This window comes from Clupea harengus, chromosome 5, assembly GCF_900700415.2.
Source record: "Clupea harengus chromosome 5, Ch_v2.0.2, whole genome shotgun sequence".
Classification (NCBI taxonomy): domain Eukaryota; kingdom Metazoa; phylum Chordata; class Actinopteri; order Clupeiformes; family Clupeidae; genus Clupea; species Clupea harengus.
Genome location: NC_045156.1, coordinates 2,940,001 through 2,961,919, shown reverse-complemented (window position 1 = coordinate 2,961,919; position 21,919 = coordinate 2,940,001). Strand labels below are relative to the sequence as shown.

Sequence of the window (21,919 nt, the reverse complement as noted above, 5' to 3'; positions counted from 1 at the left end):
TTCTGTTACTAAAATACGTACAAGTCATGCCATGAAAATGTTATTTTCCTGATAGGATGCGTGTAGTTACTGACACTTCAATTTGCTTAACGATTGTAGACTACGTGTATAACAGTGAAGTGTCTTGTAAAGTCCAAACTACATTAGGACAAACCCTTCGTGTCGACAAAGTAATAATTTTAGTGTCGCATTCTGTACTGATGACTAAACGCGTGTTGGTTTATTTCAGTGGTTGCCTGTAAAATCTCGACAACATCACTCCCCTATTGATACGTCACTTTCGTTAGCCCTAGGTAAACCGAGTATCTCCGGAATTAGCCGACGGTACTCGAACAGTCCGTCCTACCGGACTGCTGAAGGCGGCCGCAACGCCATGTTGAGCGAAGTCTCCCATCTCCGTGAAAAATGAGTTTAAAATGCAACAAGAAGACAACAAACGCTGACTGATTGAAGTGAGCACGCCGGGGAATATACTCTGGAGAACGGAACCGAACCGGATTCACGGACATCCCGGACGAGGTGGGGGAGGCAAGCCCCCCACCGTCCCCATGAAGAGCTCTACAATTCCGATAAAAAAGCGGCTATATATTAAAAAAGCCTTTTGTACTAATGGGCTGTGAGCCCGAATTTTAAGCAAAGGGATTTGCTGCAACGGTGAAGAGGCTTATGTATAATAGATAGATATACTGTGTAACATTATTTAGTAGCGTATTGTTTGCTTTTGTTCAAAATCTGCAATGAGTTTGCCACCGAAAGTGGTGCCGAAACCGGCCGCTGTCGCAGTTAGTGGACCTGTAACCGGGCCATCTCCATCAAGCCAACTGCGGGCGACTCTAACCTCCGTGTCGCTACCACCGGGAGCCCCGACTGCTCCTCAACCGCCTGCTGTGCCGCCACCCCAGTATCCTTCACTGACAACAATAACGGTACCCCAACTCAATGCTGGGTCCGGCCGGTAACCATGGTATAATATTTTGAATACGTTGCCGGAATGGGCAGTCTAGCTAACGTTATCACAGATAGCTTGCTTGCTAACGTGGTAGTAGAACAGGATAAATTAAAATGATAGCTAACCCTCGAGCTAATTAACGTTAGCTCTGAGATTATCCTGCTAATATTGCTTTTTAAACAGGATAGCTTGCTAGCTAGCTTCTTGCCTAACTAACATTAGCTAGCGAGTAGAGCTAACTGGTCGGGATGCTTACTAGCTAAATAACTTAAACCGGGGTTATCTGTTTATTTTGAGCAGTTTTCAGCCAGTTTTCTATATTAAACGAGCTAAGCGGTATGCTAGTTTGTTAGGCATGACAATTAAAAAGTTGAATTTTGGACAGTACTCTCTATGTTTGCGTCAAGAGTAGTCGGCTTTGTGCGATGAACTTGACAATTTCGTCTTTGTGTGAGGGGAAAGATGGGGACACTTGCCTGTTTCCTAGCTAGCTAGCTTGTTCTGCTAGCGTAACGTAGCCTTACTCCTGGGCGGCTATCAAACTCTGAACACCACAGACGGGGGTTGCCAGCTGTTGTAGTAGTGTAATGTTGAGGGCTAACCTGTTTTTATCCAACTGAATAATGACGGGGTTGCAGTCTTGGTCCAATTAACTGCATGGTCACATCATTAGTTTATATCGGGATTTCCCCAGTTTCATTTTACCTCAGTCGAGAAGCAGAGCTATATGGTATACAAAATGCGCCGGGAACTCACGTGCATCTGCATCAAGAGCCGCTTAAAATGATTTGAAAATATACTGACAGCATGGGCTGGTTGGAAAAACCAAATATGATAGTTAGCGTTCAGGTCAGTTTGAAAATAAGTCCATATACGTGGCCACTCAGGTGCTAATGCAGTTGTCAAAATGTGCGCCACTAGAATCCCAGCATCTTGCACCAACGGAATCGAGAGGGGGAAACACCACCTCTTCATTTAGGTAATTTATGCTTGAGGGTCATAAGTCACGATGATGTTTCCAGTGTAGCAGCATCATACTTAAGCTTACATCGTATTTGTATAGCCAACTGCAATGGCTCTGTCCCTATGTGTTGGACTGTTGTCAGACTTTTGAATGTGATGGATGTGTAGTGTATGGGTGTTTAGCTGATCTCGATAATGCAATTACTCATTCAATACTTCAATTGCAGGGCAACACCGAAGTGAACTGAGATCTTGGTAAACATTGCTACCTGTTTTCCTGCCATCACCTGACGCTGTTGACATCTCAACGTCATGTCCCGTTTTGAAGGCAGTGAGGTGTGTCCGCGAGGAGATTAGGGGTGTAGGACTACCGATCTTCATCCTTCCCTGTCTGTTCTGGGCAATGTTGGTTCAGGAAGTGGCGAGATTTTTTTTCTGTGGTTGCTCTCACTGTGTACACATGAACCAGCTGTTGTAAAATCAGTGCCTTGCGGTTGCAGTAAGAAGGCAGCCACGCTGTGGTTAACAAGTGCGGATGGTGGGCTTCTAAAAACAGACCAGACCAGCAAAAGGGTTTTTGGGTGTGAATGCTGTCTGCTCTGTTGAAAGATTGAGCAATAACAAAAACAAAACACAGTGCATAATCACCAGCCCATTTAACCATTTTCTTTGTGGGATGGAAAGAGAGTGGTTTCCACACTACATGAGCTATGGGTCTTTCGAAGGAGCTCATGTCCATAGTTTGTGAATCACACTAAACCTATGTATTGATGGACAGAGAGGCAGTAAGAGGTTGTCCTGTTGAGATGATATTTTCCACTACAATTGCCCTGAGAGATTCCTCCCTGATGCTCTTACACAGAGATGGAGACTTGCTTTTACCTTCAGTGAAACTCCACCACATGCACAGATTAGGCTTATTGTCTTGTCAGCGATTTAGCTTCCTGATTGGTGCTGTCAGTTGTCCTCTTTTGATAATGTAATTAACCTTTCCCTGGATGGGAAGGCAGAGTTTCACAGTTAGGCATGGGGGTATACTCTAAATCCCAAGGCACCGTTAATGTCTGTTGGCAAGACTGCAGTGTCATTGAAGTACAAGTTGGTAATCTCATTTGCATGGCTGACAAAAAAAACTTTTTATTTGCTTAGAAGGAGAGTGCAAGCAACTGTGAAACTCTTGGTCAACCATTGGATTCAATCAATATGTCAAATTTACGTTTTAGATGAGATTTGCCACCCTTGTTTGACATGGATGAATACACACACAACAGTGTTGTTGGGAATAGTGGTTTTTGTCTTTTGTTTTTGTTTATGTGAGCAGTGTTCTTTGTAGATGTCAATAAACCAACAGCAGACAAAGGACTATGTTTGCTTTCTTTTGGGTAAATGTCAACGGGATGGCGATAACGGCTGGCTTGAATGCTCTCAGTTCTTGACATTTTCATGTGCTAGACCCAGGCACGCATATGGTTCTGCACTACAGATGTTGTGCCAGCTCATCACCCGAGACTCTGTGACTGTGGGAATGTGACAGGTGTTGATTTGCATGTTTGGAAGAAGCACACAAATCCTTTCAAGCCAAACGGCAACAACGTCAGCCGATCAAGAGCACAATCTACTAAACTGTACGATCCTCAGAGTTTCCACTGAGACCTGGTTGATGCTGGCAATATGAAGTTTTCCATCATACACCACTGTTGAATGCTATTTTATGGCCAAGCCACAGAATACCTCGGTGCATGCCATGCAGTTTGTTTTGTTGCTGTACAGTTGTTTCATTTGGAACAGAATCTGCTTATAAATATAAGGGCACGTTAGGGGACCTTTAGTCCGTGAATTTGCCCAATTAAGCAGAAAGGCATTGGGTTTTTCTCTCCTTGGATGTCATTCTAGGTGACCATAAGGGAGGGATCTTGTGAGAAATTGAATAAATAAGCCCCTCAGGACATCTCACAATGTATAGGCCTGCTACTGAGCATCGTCCCCGTACTAGTGTATTCTTGAGGCAAAAATATTGATCACCTCCTCATGCTACACACTACACGCAAAGATCAGGATTATTTAAATGGAAATTATTTGTTGAAACTAAGGAAGGTTGTTTAGTCTGACGTGAGCTTAAGTGCTTTAGACTGTCACAGATGGGTGGTCACTTGCCATACATGCTGTAATCCATACATATCCCTGTGGCCATTGGTGGAGAGAGAATTTGAAACAAACGGACTTGCTCAGCTCTGTATATCTTCCTCTCTGACAAATGGGAAAGGCCCAGCACAACTTGCAGTCATAGGGAGTATTTCAGAAATTAAGACTTCTGACTGAGGTAGACAAATGTGCTGAATAAAAACCTGGAAATTCCTTAATCTTGAGACACAGAATTTAAAGTGAAAAGTGTCTCTTTTTTTTCTTTTCGAAGCAGTTATCTGGGTGATTCTATAATCCTGCTTTGTGGAATACTGTGTGAATTGACATGTTCACATTTTCTGCGAGGAGGAAGCGGCTGAAAAGAGAAGGTTTGATCTAAATGAGAAGGAAACCCGAGAGAGGGAGAGAGAGAGAGAGAGAAAGGGAAAGAAAGTGCTGGGGAGTCAGGGACGCAAATCAGTCTGGTAGTTTGGAACTCTTGTCACCACTGCTCTCTCCAGTAACATACTAGCACGTCATGCTTGCTAGATCTTGCCAAACACAGACACCTGTCTTGAGAACTTTCTTGATGTTGCTGGCTCAACTGCATAAGCCTCTGGTTGACTGAGTTTGTCAGATATTTCGGGTTCATTCAGTTTTGCAAGTACTATTGATGTATTGATTGTATTGATGAATTAAGTTTTGCCTTGCCTTGTGCAGAACATGTCGGTAAGGGAATGATTCTGTGGTCCAAGCATGGTCAGCAAACATGTTATCAGAATTGACCATTACAAAACAACACTAACTCCATAACATGAGTGCTCTTTGAGCTTATGACTGAAATCCATATCCTTTGTACATTGTAGAGCAGAAACATGTAAAAGCGGCCCTAGACTTTCTCGCATGGTGTGGTTACAAACACTACAGAAAGGACTGTTGAGGGCATACTGCAGGAGGGCGTTTTTGTCTTCCTTTTTAGAGGCTTGCTACTTCTCTTGTCAAAAGAGGTGTGAACAAATCCGTGTGTGTGTGTGTGTGTGTGTGTGTGTGTGTGTGTGTGTGTGTGTGTGTGTGTGTGTGTGAGAGCTGGAGGGGCACAGTGCCCACCACTGAAACATTTGGCTCTACTCCTGAAATACTGTCCCTACATCTGTACTGGACCAGAACAGAACACTTTCCAGTTGTACTTTCTCTAGGCTCACAGAATGTACAATTGTAGGTAGTTAACATGGACACTAGTGTTCAAAGTCATACTGCCTAATTAAATGTGGTGCTGGGAAATTTAAGCCTTACAGAAACATTATGGCGTTTTGGTGTGAAGCTAGCAGGCTAACTATCTAAAAAGCATGCAAAAACCTTGCAAACACCACTAACAGCCCAGTTGGCACTGATAAAAGCCTGCTAACATTGCCAACTGGCATCTTTTGGCGATACTGTCGTGCTGCGAAGGCTTTTCTTACAGTCTCGCGTGGTGTTCCGACCTGAAGCACAGAACTACATAGTGCATAGCCTGGACAGCTACTGGGAACGACAGGTGTGTTTATCTGTCCTTCACTCGACCATGTTCCATCAAAATTAATTTGAAGATGATACCAAAAGTAGTTACTCATTAAAAACATACCTCAAAATGCAAATTGTTGCATAGTGTTGCTTTAAGACCGTTCAGTTCTATCTCTGCTGACTGGACTTGTAGACCTATGAAATGTACTTTTCATTTGCTATTTATTCATAAAGTTTTGGATAGAAGGTGTCCAGTCCTCGTCTGATGGTCTCAGTGCTCAGTCCTGTTTGGGTTCTCTCTCTGCTCTTCAGAGGCAGAAGAGTGCACCTGCATCAGCTAATGATCATCTTCTTTAATCACCTGAGCAGATCATTCAGGTGTGTTAGAACACGAATAGATGGAAAAATGTACTGGGCTGTGCAACCATGGGAAACACTGTAAAATGCACGTCCAAACCCGGGCAGAGCGTGTGTGTGTGTGTGTGTGTGTGTGTGTGTGTGTGTGTGTGTGTGTGTCTGTCTGTCTCGCCCACTCACCGACCCACGCTGTCTGTGGCATCTGGTGTTGGGTGGCGACACCTGATCTGCCCGAGATCAGGCTGGGGGTAGAGTCTGATCTTTGTGCCCGCTCTCCCCCGTGCTGCCTGGCACCTGCCTTGGTCCAGGCATTCCTCTTATTCCTTTGCTGAACTTGCTGTGTGGAACACTAACTCGGCCCACAAAAGCAAGTGTTACAGGTGGAGTGTGTGTGTGTGTGTGTGTGTGAGTTGCAAGCGGTTAGCTGGTGTCAGTTTATAATCCCTTGTTTGTCCAACTCCGCAAACAAGGACATCAAAGGACGCCATTCCTCTGAGGCCTGTCTGTCACCCCATTGACCTCCTTGTAGTGACTTTTGAACACTTGTCTTACAAGCAGTGCTGTTGAGGGGCTCTTCTAGCAACTCTGTGCTGTTTCTCTGAATCATTATCCACAGCCAGTTAAAGTTTGGCATCTGGTGAGGAGGTTCTGTGTCCTCATGAGCCTTTCTGGGACAGTCAGGTCCATGTCCAGGTCCACCATATTGGGTCCATAGGTGGAGCGCGGTGTGGTTGTTGCGCAGTGCTGCTATGTTGGAGGCTGGGATTTGGGTTTGGAAGGAGTAGGTGCCTGAATAAGCAGACAACAGTTGGGTGCAGGGCTCTGCGTTTACTTTTTTTTGGAACATATGCGAGTGAAATGGTGGCACTGTAGAGCCCTGAGGTGCTCACTGGGTTTCCTAAAGCCTCTGTCTTTCTCATTCATTCTACCGCTCCCTCTCTCTCTTGGTCGGTCTCTCTCTCTCTCTCTCCCCCCCTCACTCACTCTGCTGCCTTTCTCTGCGGTTCTGAATAGGACTTCCTCTCAGGACTTCATGCTATGATGTGTAGCTGCCTGTGACCAGGGAGCTGGCAGAATGTATCTTTTATTTATGTTGGTTTGTGATTGTGTAAGGGAAGTTTGTGTGTGTGTAAGTGTATAAGTGTGTGTATGTGTGTAAGCTCGAGGGGGTGGGCTCCTGGTTGCCAGAGCAACGGCGGTTGCATGCAGCAGGGGCAGACAATGGCAGCGCTGCTTAGCATTCTGTGTGCATTGGGCCAGCCGGCCACTTCCCACCAGGCTCCTAACAATGGCCCAGGTCACACACAGCCCCAGCCAGAGCTGCCAGATACCAGCACAGGCCTGGACGTGTGGAGGCTCTCTCTTTCTCTCTCACTCATTCTCTCTCTTTCTCTTTCGCTTTCTCTTTGTGTCTCTCTTTCTCTGTCTCACTCATCCCCACCCTCTCCTTTTCTCACCTTTTCCCCTCTTTCTTTCTGTCTGCCTGTTTTTTTTCCGTTTCTATTTCTTTTTCTGTCACTCTTACTCTTCAGTATTTTCTCCTCTCTCCCTCTATCTCCACCTCACTCTCTCTTTGTTTACCTTTCTGTCTCTCCCAGTTCTTCCTCCGATTTCTTCTCTGAGTTTGACAATTGGTGGTGTTCTCTACACGTGTCTTTTCTGTCCTTTGGCTGATCTCCAGCCATCTTGACTTCTCTTTTTCTCCCTCTCATTCTCATTGCTCCACTTTTGTTCTCTCACTCTCAATTACTCTCAATCACTTCCTATCAGTCTTGTCCCCTGGGATCAGGCTGTTGCCGCAGGGCTGCTGCATTCTGCGCTGGTGAAGGAGGAATCACCCTCAGGTTATTTTCCACACCATTCAGTGGTGAGGAGAGAGAAAGTTGGTTTGTGGCTGGTTTGCTCTAGACCTCAAGATCTCATGATTGCATAGTCTGGGACATCTATTAATCTGTGGTAGTGGGTCATTGGAGGGATGGGACAAAATGCGGCGATAAATTGCAATATTTCTGCTGGACATACTTTATCGATACACTGACGCCAAATATCATTTTTTTCATACTTCAGGACCGTTAAAAACTGTGAAATGTATTCACCTAACCATTCTGGTTTTCCAGAGCATTACTACCCTCCATCCTCATATCCAGGATTATTGATATAGCGGAGATGGTCATGAAACTCAATTATAACTGGGAGTAAGAAGACATTCAATCTAAATAGGCCTTTAAGAGCAAACCCAATCCCAGCCAGTAACTGTTAAAGAGGCACTAAGCTAAGACTAGCCACTTTGTTGTACACTGTTTCATCACAGTTGTCAAATTTGATGAAATTGACACCACAATGCAGTGAATAGATACATAATTCTTGCTTTTAGCATTTTTAAGTGGATTTTGTCTTCTTCAGTTACACAGATTTCGTGATAGTTAGTAGATGATTGCCTAGCATCAAGTATTGCAGAATCGCTGTATCGTGATTCCATCATTATTGTAGGCAATGTATCGCGATAGTATCATATTGTGAGTTACTCTGTGATTCCCACCCCTAGTTCATCGTTTCACCAGCTGTAGAGTTCAGTAGAGACGTCTGCTTCATAATGTTTTTCTAAACCAAACCCAAGTCCCTGGTTTTGCAGCATCAGTCTTCCCAGCCCAAGAGCTGGCTCAGTGTCCACATATATCAGGACCATGTTGTGCAATGTGCCTAGACAAAAACACTGGCATGCACATACACGACACACACGCAGCTGCATGTTATGTAGCCGACTGCTGTGTGTACCCAGTGACAGAGGTCACGTCAGGCTGTAAGCGTTGCTTTGACGGCACTCCAGGCCAAGCATGTGTTTACAAGGAAAATACCCCCCACCTCACCCCACCCCTGCCCGACCCTCTCGCCTATTAAAAACATAGCAGGGAACCTTATGACTCAGTCTGCGTGTGTTCAGACAGTACCATTTGCAGGTCCACACCTCGCTGGGAATATGTGCCTCCCCCCCCCCCCCCTCCCCTCTGAATAGGCAACCAATTTGCTGCCCAATGTGATGCCATTGCGGCAGGGTCTCATGACAGGATGTGTAATTAAGGCCAAGTTGAATGGAGCTAAATATGTCTATTCCAAGCATAGAGCTTGTCCTTTCTCTGCTAAGGTTGTGCATGTCTGTCAGCAGGTTCTCAGCAGTCTTAATTCTTTGGTCCCTCTGAAACACTATGGAACTTGGGGTATCACATTCGAACCTCTCCAACAATCATAGGCGTTGGTGTCAATCTACTCTTCTCCTCTACCTGTGTAGAATCCACCTCTTGCAGTCTTGTTGATTTGGGAAGTAAACTACTTGACCATGCTGCTGGTTGATTGGTTGGTTTTTCACAACAGTGCCATCAGTGGTGGTCTTGGCTAGATGATTCTGCTGGTTGTCTGTGCTTGAGGATTTTTGGTGGCTGTCTTCATCCACCCATCTCATCTCCCTCTTCTGCTGCCGCTGAATGGAGGGTGATCTGTTTTTTGTTTATCAGCTGTTCGTTCTTTCCTCTCTGATTTACCATCTGCCAAGCTGTTGAGTCACTGTCCCACAGCGGCCTGTACTGTATACACACACACACACACACACACACACACACACACACACACACACACACACACACACACACACACACGGTAATACACCCACGACACAAATACACATATGACCTTAAACACACAAAGGCACATTGTGCATGTCAGTAGTGTAGATGAAGGCAGCATATATCTGGCACAGACTGATATACATAGAACCTAAAACTCACTTGAAGAACTGTAAGAGTATGGAAACGTTTTACACACACACACACACACACAAGCTAGGGCATGCATTCTGTGTCTCATTCACACACCACACACACACACAGAGGCTGTGTTTACACAGTGCAGTGCAGTGCGGGTGTGTGTGTGTGTGTGTGTGTGCAGACATTCTGCATTTGCACCATCTGGTCTGTCTCCAGCCACTTCCTCTGACTGGGATGTGGACCCATTGCACTCAGGTACTCCAGTCACCCCCCCCCCCCCCTCCCCCCCCCCCCCCACTCTCTCTTGTGCTCAGGCTCTCTCTCTCTCATGCTCTCTCTTTATCTCTGTCTGTTACTGTTTCTCCTGTCTCTCCCTCTCTCCCCTTTAGAATAGGTTGAATAGGTCCCCAGCAACCCTTGCTGATCGTAAGAGGCTACAAATGGAGCGATTCGTTTGCCATGAGTTGCGACCCGTGTCCGTGCAGGAAGAGGTTTTGGTACTTGAGGAATGTGTCTTGCTGTGGCCACTACAGGTCCAACACAGTGCTTTGGCTCCTGCTTAACATAGACGGGAGGTTGGAAGGGCCCGATCCAATCAATAGGTTTACCCTGCAATGTCATTTGGCAGAAGTACCGACCATACTTTTACTCTTCCCAAAAGGCTTTGGCTGAGGGTCAATCGAGTAATATGAACACTTTTGTTTGTTTGCTCAAGAATGCATCCCTGTATCCTTGGTGCACATCTGGAGGAAAACCATGACTCTTGTTGGGCTCCGAGGTGGGGAGCAGGCATGATGAACCAAATTCCACAAAAATAGCTAACAAGCAACCCCCCCCCCCCCCCCCCCAAAAGAAAACAAAAACAAATGTTGGATGCTGATTCAGAAACTGCCTGGATGTTTCCCCTAAAAAGCAATAATTGGCAAAGGTTCATAATTTTAGAGTCTTTGTCATCAGATACGCCTCTTTCTAAAGATAATATCTGTTGATATTTTTTCATCTCAGTAAGCCAAAATGTGGGCATGCCAGAAGAGCACAACCTTAATCAAAAGAAAGGGGGAAAACATCCAGCTCCATAGCTCAGCCAAAAACATGCCAAAAAACTAGATGCCCACTTGATGCTGGGTAGTCATATTCAGTGGAATTGCCATGGTTTTAAAGCCTTTTTTCCCAAAATGCAGCTTTTGACTGCTACTTTTAATCCTCTTGCTTTCTGCCTTCAGGAAACTCACCTGTTGCCAAAAAGTCTTATTTTTCTGCAGAATTATACAATGTACAGTGCATGTGACTGAGACACACCACGTCCATCTGGTGGATCCGCTGTCTTAGTAAGAAATTACATAATCCACAGCCATTCAGCATTAGTGTCCAATTTACAAGCAGTGGCAGTTCGCCTAACTTTCCATAGAGCCATAATTTGTGCTCTATTTACATACTGCCTGATGTGTCTGTGACGCTGCAAGATTTACACAGTCTTGTTGGTCAGTTGCCATCCCCATACATCATTATGGGGGATTTGAACGGCCTTAATCCTATTACGGGAGGAAACTATTCTAATGCTAAGGGAAAGACACAAAGATTGTATTGCCTAAAAAATGCAAAATGCTTATAGAATGATGGTTCTTATACTTATCTGCACCCAGGAACTCTGCAACTGTGATGTATCTGTATGTGGTCCTGAACTGCTGCGTAACTTGTAGGCATGCAACTAAGAAACCCAAGGTGGCAACTTTTACGAATTGGCGTTCCTTTAAAAAGATTCAATGAAAAGCCTCAATCTAATTAGGAACCTTTACAGAATTTCACTGTAACTTCAGTTGCAATTGCAGATAAACCTGTCCCAAAGACCTCAGCAAAGCTAAACCGTAGCCCTAATCCGTGGTTTGATGACGACTGTAAAAAGACTATTGAGGCTCGGGGGGAAAAAAAGCAGAGAAATAGTTTAATAACACTATAATAAGTTCATCAGACTGAAAATGTGTAGAGTTCAAGCACGCAGAACCATCAATGAAGCAAAGAGATCGAGCTAGAGGAGATTTGTTTCAAGTCTCACATCAAGCACTCTTTCAAATATTTCGGACTTAATTAAAAAGATGAAGGGCAGGGCAAGTGCATCACAAATCAAACATATTAAACATCGGTTCCCCAGCCCCAAAATCTGTAGTTATATGAGGCCTATGTACATCAGTCCTTTTGGAGTTTGCTTAAAACCTCACCTGGTGAAACTGAACATTAATTTGTACAACTTGACACACTTTTGCCTAATATCATCATGGCCTTGAGCCTTAACACGAAGGCAGACACACCCTAATGTGTACCAGCAGCAATGTATAGACATACCATGCTGTTTTCCTTTTTATAAGCCTATATACACTGACGGATCTAAAGTGGATACTTGTGTATCTCTGTGGCTATAGTGACTGGACACAATGACTACGGACTGCACATTCCAATTGTTGGAAGTTCAGTTTTTACAGCTGAGGCCCATTTCTTGCTATTAGCGCTTGGAGGGTATATAAAGTAGCAAACAGAACTCTTACCTTTTACAGTCTCAAAATCATACCTTCTGGCACTTGAAGTTTTAAAGATCGGCCATCGTCTGCATTTTAGACAAACCAGAACTTTTACAAAGACAGAAATTGAGCATTGTTTTGCGTTTGGTTCCAGGCGTGTTGTCAAATGTGTAATTTGAAGCATATTGTTTCTGTATTTATTTATCTATGTAACTTTATTTATTTCAGTTATTCATTGATTCTACAATAATTTATTTTTGCCATGAAATAGCCACAGGTGCTGATATGGCATTAAACCCACTTGCCCTCCCTTTTCTCCCCCTCGATATCTCCCTGTCTTTGCCCCCCTCTCCCCCTCACTCTCTCCAAGCCTCTCTGAGTGCCACGTTTGCAGTAGCTCCCCTATTTCCCTCCTCTCTTTCTTTCTGTCTTTCTCTATCTCTCTCTCTCTCTCTTCTTTCTTTGTTTCTTTCTTTCTGTCTCTCTTATTCTTCCATTTCCCAATTTCACTCTTACCTGCACATGTTTCATTCATTCACAACAGGTAGAGACAGGACATTCATTCATTCATTCATTCATTCATTCATTCATACTGCACATCTGACAGTTCATTACCCGTCAGTGGAAAGATGGCACAATTTGTTTTGGTGTCGCGTGTGCGTGTGTGTGATCAGTGTTGTGTATCAGGTGTCAGCGTCTGTGGGTAAGGTCATCTAAGATTTTGTTACTGATTTCCTTCAGATGCTGAGGATTTGGTATGTTGCGTGTCTCTTTGTCTTTTGCAGTTTTGATTGGTATGTAGGGGAAAGTCAACCAAGCAGAACGCTTTGACCCTCTCACCCTCCCCTCTCTCACGCTCTCACTTACTCACCAGCTTTTCCCTCCCTCCATTTTCTTCTTTGGCCCCATGTACGCCTAGCTTTTCACACTCCTCTCTCATCCAACTTCTCTCTCTCTCTCTCTCACTCACTCTCTCTCTCCCCCCCCCCCCCCCCCCCCCCCCACCTCTTTCTTTTCCATGCGTTTGGAGTAAGCCAGTGACTGTTGGAATCCCTCTTAGGCAGTAGGCTCAGGCTTTCCCCTCCTCTCCTCTCCTCCAAATGAGGCTTGAAGCTGGAGAGGAGGCAAGCCCTCCCTGAAGCCAAGCTCCTGGTGCAGCAAACACCAGCACCAGATGAGGCTAAACCCAGTCTAAACTCCCCTTGGAGGGCTTTAGACCTGAACCTTAATGCTTTCCTCTCACAAAGATCACACCTTTTATTCAGACCTCCCCCTGGAGCTGTACCTACCCCACTGATTTTCTGTCATTTTGTGGTATGCCTCAGATAGAAGGAAAGATTTTGATCTCTGGAATACATTTTCTTACTTATCTGATAATTCTCCATATTTCCAGCAGGTGTGATCAGGGTTTTTGTAACTCTGTGTAAGTCTCTGTGTTCTGTCTGCTGAAGAGGAGGTTTTAAAATCAAGTTTGACCTGTCACTGCCCGCATTCCCAGAGAGGGGTGGAGACGGGGGACAGCAAAGGACCAAAGACAGCCATGTCGCGGTCAGGGTTCACACTCTGAGGTTGTCAGCGCTCAAGGCTGCACTAGGGTGATGATTAAAGAATCTGACCAGACCTGACAAGTGCAGGGATGCGTTGGGCTCAGTTGAAGGTGACGGCGAGAAAAGCAGGTGAACATGAACACTGGTGCTCGGCTGTGCTGACCACTATGAGGAAACCTTTTAGACATTTAATGAAAATGTGGACGGTTTGACTGCCAAGCGTAGGTGTATGTGTGTGACGAGTGGACATGGTGTGTCTTAGGTAAGCTTCAGGGAATTGGGTTCATATATAAAGGGTAGCTGGTGAGTGGTTTTTCATTAGCAAGTTGTGTGTGTGTGTGTGTGTGAGCCGCTGGTGTTGACATGATTTGTCCCAGAATGCACGGTGTCATTCTTAAAATAAAGCCTGGCACATGCAAACAGGTTTGGTGATGCAATGAGGTGCTCCATGGCAATCATGCTAGTCTCTAATCTAACTGAGTGTCACAGTCATGATTGATGAAACGGTCTGGTTTTAAGGGATGACCCCCTTCCCACCAGCCTTGCCCCTGTGGTGACATGCTGACCTTTTCACCCTCGGTAAAGTCACCAGCAGAGTGGTATGCACCTACCTGTCGCCTGTCTACCTGGTATCATATTTGTTTGTGTGTGTGTGTGTGTGAGAGCCTTTTTTCATCAGTTGTATGGCGTTCTCAATCTCTGTTGCCCCCACATCACACACACACGTCAATACTTCCTTTAACACTTTTATTTTCACACGGACAAACTCAGCCACAGATATCTGGCGCACAGAAAGCAAATTCTAGGGAACACGCACACACACAGAAACTCACAGCAGGTCTGGTACAGTATATTTGAGGCATCTTTATATTTCACCCCCCCCCCCTTCTCTGTCTCTCTCTGTCTCTCTCTCTCTCATTCTCTCCCTCCCTACCTCTCTCTAAACTCTGCCCTTGCTCTTTGCCAGCTTCTCTCTGTTATAAGCTCCTCAACTTCTTTCTTCTCTTCTCTTCTCTCTCACACTCTCTCTCTGTCTCTCTCGCTCCCCCACTCACTCTCAGGAGTGATGTTGGCAGTGAGCCAGCAGAGATGAGGGCTCCAGCCTGCCTGAGGATAGAGAGTCGGGTTAGAAGGAGGGATTTTGCTGAAAGACAAAAAAGAGAAGGGGGGGAAAAAAAGTGTCGAGAACAGGAAGGAGGGGAGCCAGACCTTGGCTTTCCCTGAAATCACGTGACCAGCGCGTTCCTCACAGTCTCCAGGGCACTCAAAACTACCAGAGCCGGTTCCTTAGAATCTCTCTCTCTCTCTCTCTCTCTCGCTCTCTCTCTCTTTACATTTCTCCATACACCCCCCCTTCTCTCTTTCTCTTCTCTCCCCTCTCTTTTCCCCCCATCTGTCTTTCATCTCTCCTCCGTTTTACTTTCACGATTCTTCTCCTTCTCCTGCGTTTGTGTTTTTCTTCTCTCCTCCGTCCACCTCCACAGCACAGTCGTTAGCAGGTGTTTCTACCTCCTGCAGGCAAGCAAGCGTCACACAGAGACTACCTGAGACTCTTGGACAGAGAATACCTGCCCCGTGACTGCGCTGATGTCACACTGCTGATTTCTGTCAGCTGACTGTCTCCACATCAGTCATCAGCTGGAATGCTGACTGCAGGCTATGATGGCCTTAGTTAGTTAGAGGTTAGATAGGTAGAAAGCAGGAGTAGCACACTAGCGCCACCTGTCCAGGCTAGAGATGTAGATGAGTGTGTGTGTGTGTGTGTGTGTGTGTGTGTGTGTCTTTTTGTGTGTTTCTGTCACCAAGATTTGTCAGGTTTCAGTTGGACTGACTATGTGAAGTGGCACGGTATGTTTGTGTGTGTGTGTGTGTGTGTGTGTGTGTGTGTAGGGCCAATGATTTTCCGTAAAAAAAAAATGCATTTTCCGTTTCACATTTGGTGAATTCCGGTTTTTTTTCCGTTTCAGCTCATTTTGTTCACCCTGAGGTAGATTGATGGCTTAAAATGAGTGAATAATGTGTGCCCTTCTTAGATTGTTGTTTGCCAGCCATCAACAGAACAGAAGACTAAAAAATTTTTTGTTTTAAATGCGATTGGGAAGACGAGCGCGTGAATGTGACTGAATGTGGCTTCAGCGGAGATCTGTGGGTCAACAGTTGAAAAGGGGGGCGTGGCCGGAGCAGAGTTCAGCGCAGACGTGACATTTTCTCAGTGGTTTTGTTCTTTAATTAATGTTTGTTCATCGTTGCAATCGTTGTTGTGTTTATTTGAAAGAAATATAGCCTTGCAGCCCAAAATGCAGGGGAATTTGGGCGATTTGTATGAACAAAATGATGTTTCCGTTTCAAAAGTGCAATTCCGTTTCAAAGTGTTCATTCCGCGAATTCCGTCCGTTTTCCGTTATCGCGGAAAATCATTGGCCCTGTGTGTGTGTGTGTGTGTGTGTGTGTGTGTGTGTGTGTGTGTGTGGAGGGGGAGGGGCGTGAAAGGGATTTACATTTTTAAGATTCCCAATCCGAGTCCTGAGTGCTGATGGGGATTATCCTGCCACTGACTGTAGAGCTGGAATCCAGTCCGGGTTTGGGAATTTGGGAATTCCATGTCTGGATTTCCCTGCAGCTCCGTGCTCCCCGGTGAAGGTACATGGTGTACTCTTGAGGGGGAAAGTGAACATTTTGTGGAGGGAGGGAAGGGGGCAGCGGAGGGGGGGGGAGGGGTGTGTGTGCGTGGTAGAGGTTGGAAAAATTCACATCCGAGAGAGGGGAAGTTCTCTCTGCTCCACTGTCCAGTTCACCTCTGTCTAGCCACTGAGCTTCCATTAGTGTGTGTACTGAGCTTCCATTAGTGTGTGTGTGTGTGTGTTTGAGTTATCTGAATTATCGTCATTCTTGTGTGATGGCTGAGCGAAGTGTCTGTTCCTCACTGTCACGTATGCCGTGCTTGTTTCAGTGCCCCTCCCCTCACCCTTGACCTCGTTTGACCTTAAGTTGACCCCCCTGCAGAGTTTTCCTTAACATGGCACGCCCCAGGTTCCAGCGGGTGCAGCCAGGCCTCGATGAACGCCTCTTCTCAACACAGCCCGGGGTGGCCGCAGTCTACAGCGTGAGTATGAACCACACACACACACACACACACACACACACACACACACACACACACACACACACACACACACACACACACACACAGATGCATATGGACATTCACACATAAAGCTACTGTACTTGTAGATACAGACACATTCTGACCCAGACCCATTCTGACACAGGCATACACATTCTCACTTAATCACAAAATCAGTCTCTGCACATTTTGCAGTCATATAATATATTAACACACACTTGTGCACACACAGACATTCACAATGCTCCACTTTTACCGTGCTAATGCAATTTTGGCCGTCGTAGAACATGGGATTAGGATCACCTCATCTGTCACAAAATGAAAACGTACACCCACACAGACCCACTCACGCAGGCTGTGAAATGGCACTTGACTCAAATACTATGGCACTCTTTTCCATTAATGTAATAACAGGCCCAAATGACAGCAGCACTCTACACGGGCATGCTTCAGTCTAACTACCAGCTACAGGTCATCTTAATGGAGGATATGGGCTCATAAAGGACTATAACACACAATCACAGGATGGCTCTTTCTATTGCACAAACTTGCTGTACACAAACATGTAAAGACTGGCAATCAATCAAATCTAATTTCATTTATTAATCATTTTATTTCATTTAGATATCACTTTAGCACAAATAGATGCAGTTTAAATTCTCGATTGCCAATGGATCTTTAGCTAAATAAATGCATAAAAAACAGGGACAAATAAACAAAAAAAATGACGAATAGAATTATTTGGAGGATTACCTGGGAGTGTCCTGAATTTCCCTGTAATGAATTAAAAACATTTAGTCATATCAAGTCATACTCAATTTGAACTGCCTCTTTTTAGCACCCTGTGGCTTTCACACTCTTAACACTCAAAATGCTGACAAACTCATTTAAATCAGACAAAAAAGAAAGAAAGAAAGAAAAGCGGTAAATAAATACAGCAAGTGAAATGATCTGCTTCGTCTTTGTTCCATTTAAGATGTCACTAGTCAATCAGCCCCAGGGAAACTCACCAAATGAAAGTGTTGACTTTAACTTAATTGAATCCTGTTTTGTTAGCTCAGCAGTACTCAATTTGGACTGCTTTGGTTTTTTTATAGCCCGTGTCTGTCTGTCTCTCACTCCACCCACGCGGGGATGCTCTGCATGCTCTTTAGCACATTCTCAGCTCGACAGCCATAGCTCCTGTCACCATCTCCTGTCACCCTCACACTGTGCTAACCACCCTTAACTCATCCACAGCGAGAATTCCCACTGTCCGTGTTGGCATTTGTTAGCTTGTGCACACGGTTAGAAACCCTGGGAATTTCAGCCTCTCGTGTTAGCTTCCATTAACTCGACCACAGGGCGAATTTCAACTCTCCTTGTTAGCTGCTGTTAGCTCAGCCACCACAGAGAGAATTTCAATGCTGTGTTCCTGCAGAAACACAGTGCTCTGTTAGCCGCTGTTAGCTTAACCCCAGAGAGAATGTCATCTCTCCAGCCAGCATTAGCTCATGCACAGGGTGCTTTCCCACACACTCGTGTGAGCTCATCCACAGGGAGAACTTCAGCTAGCAAAGGCTTTACCCCAACACGCACACACACACACACACACACACACACACACACACACACACACACACACACACACACCATTAGCTGACTCATTGGATTGATTAAGCCAGGGGCTTTTCGATGGAGTGAGAAAGGAGGGTGGTCGCACTCATGTCCGTGCTCACACTCACACCCACGCGCTGTCACCCTCCCAGAGTACATTTATTTAGCTCCTGATTGCACCGTGGCGCCTGAATATCAGTCTGATGTGGATCAGGACCAAGCTGCCCCCCCCCCCCCCCCCCCCCCCCCCCCCCTTCCAAGCTGGAGTCATTAATAGTGTGAGCAGGGTGTGATAATACAATACTCCACATTATTCAATGTGGATGAGACATGTGACACATTCGAGTCAGTTATGTCATTCAGTTTCCAAAAGGAACGAGGGCAACATGGAAAGCAGAGGTTTTGTAGACGAATCAACAATATCTGCATGGAAGCCCCTTAAGTCAATATCTGCATGGTAGCCCCTTAAGTCAATATCTTTATGGTAGCCCCTTAAGTCAATATCTTTATGGTGGCCCCTTAAGTCCTGTATGAATAGGTTCGGGAGGTTCAGGGCCTATGATAGGCAACTTGTCAGACGGAGAGAGTGCACACACACACAGGCGACGTTACCTGTGTTGTTATGCAATGAAAAAAATGTCTTTGGGACCAAAAGCTGAGTGGCAAATGATGTTTGTTACTGTCATCATCATCATCATCATCATCATCATCATCATCATCCTCACCTCTGTATTTTGTGTCTACTCTGTTGCCCTGTGTTTCCCTCCCCTGTGTCTTCAGTCAACCTCTCTTTTTCTCACACACATCCTTACTCAGTTTTACACACTCACACTTTCCCATACTCACACAGGCGTACTGTATTCAAACAGTCACACACTCTCCCTCTCTCTCCCTCTCCCTCTCTCTCTCTCGCTCTTACACACACACACACACACACACACACACACACACACACACACACACACACACACACACACTGTATCCCGCACGCACACTCACCCTGAACAAGCAACAATGCGCAGGCCTACACTAGCTGGCAACAATGGGCACATTAGCATTTTTCCAAGTATATATTCCCTGGAATCCACCTCGCGGCCCAATCTGGATTGAACTGGGTGCTGCGGTTTGCAACTGTCAAAATGTTGCAAACAGTTTAAAAAAAAAAGACCCCTTTGGTTTCAGACCCACTGTTCTCTCTCAGTCTGTGATGTCAGCACTTCAGATTTGTTTATCAGGGGGACCGATAACTGCTGCTGACTCATTGCCACACACACTAAGAGTAGTGTTGACATTTGCATGAGGTTTCACAGCAATGGTTTTTCATATCGCTGTGGTTTTTTCTAAGGTCAGCCTGTTCCACTGCTGCCACTGCTTCCCTGGTTTGGGTGTACACAAGAGAGAGATGGATAGTCAGAGATAGATGAGAGAAATGAGAAAAAAAAGAGTGAGAATATGACTTTGGAGGAGGTGGAACAGAGGGATTAAGAGAAAAATAAACCTCTCTGTGAACATCATTTGGAATGGCAAGTGTGTGTGTGTGTGTGTGTGTGTGTGTGCATTTGAAATCTGAAGATGGTGCAATGCATTATCTGCCGTAAGCAATAGAGTCCGCGAGTGCTGTGGCTTCAGGTGAGTGATTCTGTGACTCACCTGCGGAGGATGACTCACACCTGCCCCCAAAAGTGGCAATAGAATGCTGAGGAGTCTTAGCAGAGCTCAGCTAACACACTCGCAACCATACGCACGCAGTTTCAAAGACCTAATCACAATCTTCCCAGTGCTCTACTGTAACTAAATGAGCACCTTCAGCTCATTCACCCTCTACAATAGGAACAACACAGACACTAATGGAAATATATTTGAAATGAGGTAGGGATAGAATGAAAGGCCACCAACGATGGGAGCGTGCCTGTGGGGCGATGAGACTGCCCAGTCTAGCGTAAGAGTGCTCAGTCTCTTCTCCATAGAGCTGGCAACTGAGAGAGCTGCGAGTCCTGGAAAGAGTGTGACTGAGGAGAGATGGACCGCATCACTCTCACTCACACCTTTGGGCTAAAGTCATTGAAGACTTAGCAGTGCTGGCACCTAGCAGAAATGAGCCGCCGAGTTTATGTGGATCTGTATTTGCACATTACAGGTGCAGTGAGTAGTTTTTGTTGTCAAAAAATGTAAAGGCCACTGGACTCCCAGTGATGATGTAACGCTGTAAACATGGTAAATAATTGTCAACATATGCTAAGAAACACCTCAAAGAACGCACTCCTCAAAGTATTCTGGAGACAGCTATTGTCCTTCAGATATGCGTGCGTCATACTCGTAGGTTTAAATATTTTCACAACAAAAACCACTGACTGCTCCTTCAAAGGGAAGGTGTGTTGGTGATGGACGCTCAATGCCAGTATAATTTGTCAGTAAATCATAGTGAGGAGAGATTTGAGCTGTGGTGTGGACAAAGAAATACAAGTGTAGTCGAACTGTGTGTGTGTGTGTGTGTGTGTGTGAGAGAGAGAGCAGCAGCAGCAGCAGCAGCAGAGGGTGGCCCTTAAAGTGTGTTTGATGTGGCACACAGACCTGCTGGCTGCAGACCTAGATCATTTGTGCACAGACCAACACCACACCAGCGCCAGAATTAAAACCCTCCACAACATGGACACAAAGATCAGCCAAGCCAACCAGCCAACAAATTGCAGCTCGCTCTCGCTCTCGCTCTCGCTCTCTCTCCCTCCATGCTTTCCCTCTGTTGCTGGCTCTTTTTTTTCTTATTCACAGTCTGTCGTGTTTTCCTGCCTCCTCTTGCTGGTGGTAATTATTTCTTATATTATGCTCTCGCTCTCTCGCTCTCTCGCTCTCTCTCTCTCTCTCTCACATATTAATTTATTTTTTTCTGTATGATGCTTTTCCACTCCTGTCCATCCCTCTGCTTTTGCGTGTCCTTCACTCTTCCTCTGAGTCAGAGTCTCTCTCTCTCTCTCTCTCTCTCTCTCTCTCTCTCTCTCTTTCTCTCTCTCTCTCTCTCTCTCTCTCTCTCTCTCTCTCTCTCTCTCTCTCTCTCTCTCTCTCTCTCTCTCTCATTAACACCATCTCCCTTTAGTAGCCTCTCTGTCTGTGGCTATTCCCGGCGGACCTCCAGCCTTGTGTAAACCCCATGCATATTTCATCTGCCTCCTCCAGATATGCTTACACCATATATTTGCCTGCTTGAAAGAAACCTTTGCCTTGGAGCGTCCCGTGTTGACACTCACTGCTAGCGTGATCCGACCCCAGTCTAAATGAGCAGCCTGACACTGACTATGAGGGCAATAGAGGAATTGATCTGAGACCGTGCCAAGGTGTGACACTGTATTACGGTCACATTATATAGAGGGGTAGGGGAAAGTGTGTGTGTGTGTGTGTGTGTGTGTCTGTGTAGGTGGCGGTGGTTCAATTTAGTGTGTGTGTCTGTGCACGCATCCACGTGTATTTGTGTGGGTGCCGGTGATTCAGTGCACTTT

General features: G+C 45.5%; 1 protein-coding gene across 1 annotated transcript in view; it reads left to right on the top strand.

The window, feature by feature from the left end:
* Positions 1-272: 272 nt before the first annotated feature.
* eif4g3a (eukaryotic translation initiation factor 4 gamma, 3a) overlaps positions 273-21,919 on the top strand; it is a 63,006-nt gene continuing 41,359 nt past the window's right edge. The window contains exons 1-2 of the mRNA XM_031567142.2: positions 273-901; positions 16,712-16,811. Coding sequence (XP_031423002.1) covers positions 738-901; positions 16,712-16,811 — 264 coding nt within the window. The 5' untranslated portion in view covers positions 273-737. The remainder of the gene's footprint in view (positions 902-16,711; positions 16,812-21,919) is intronic.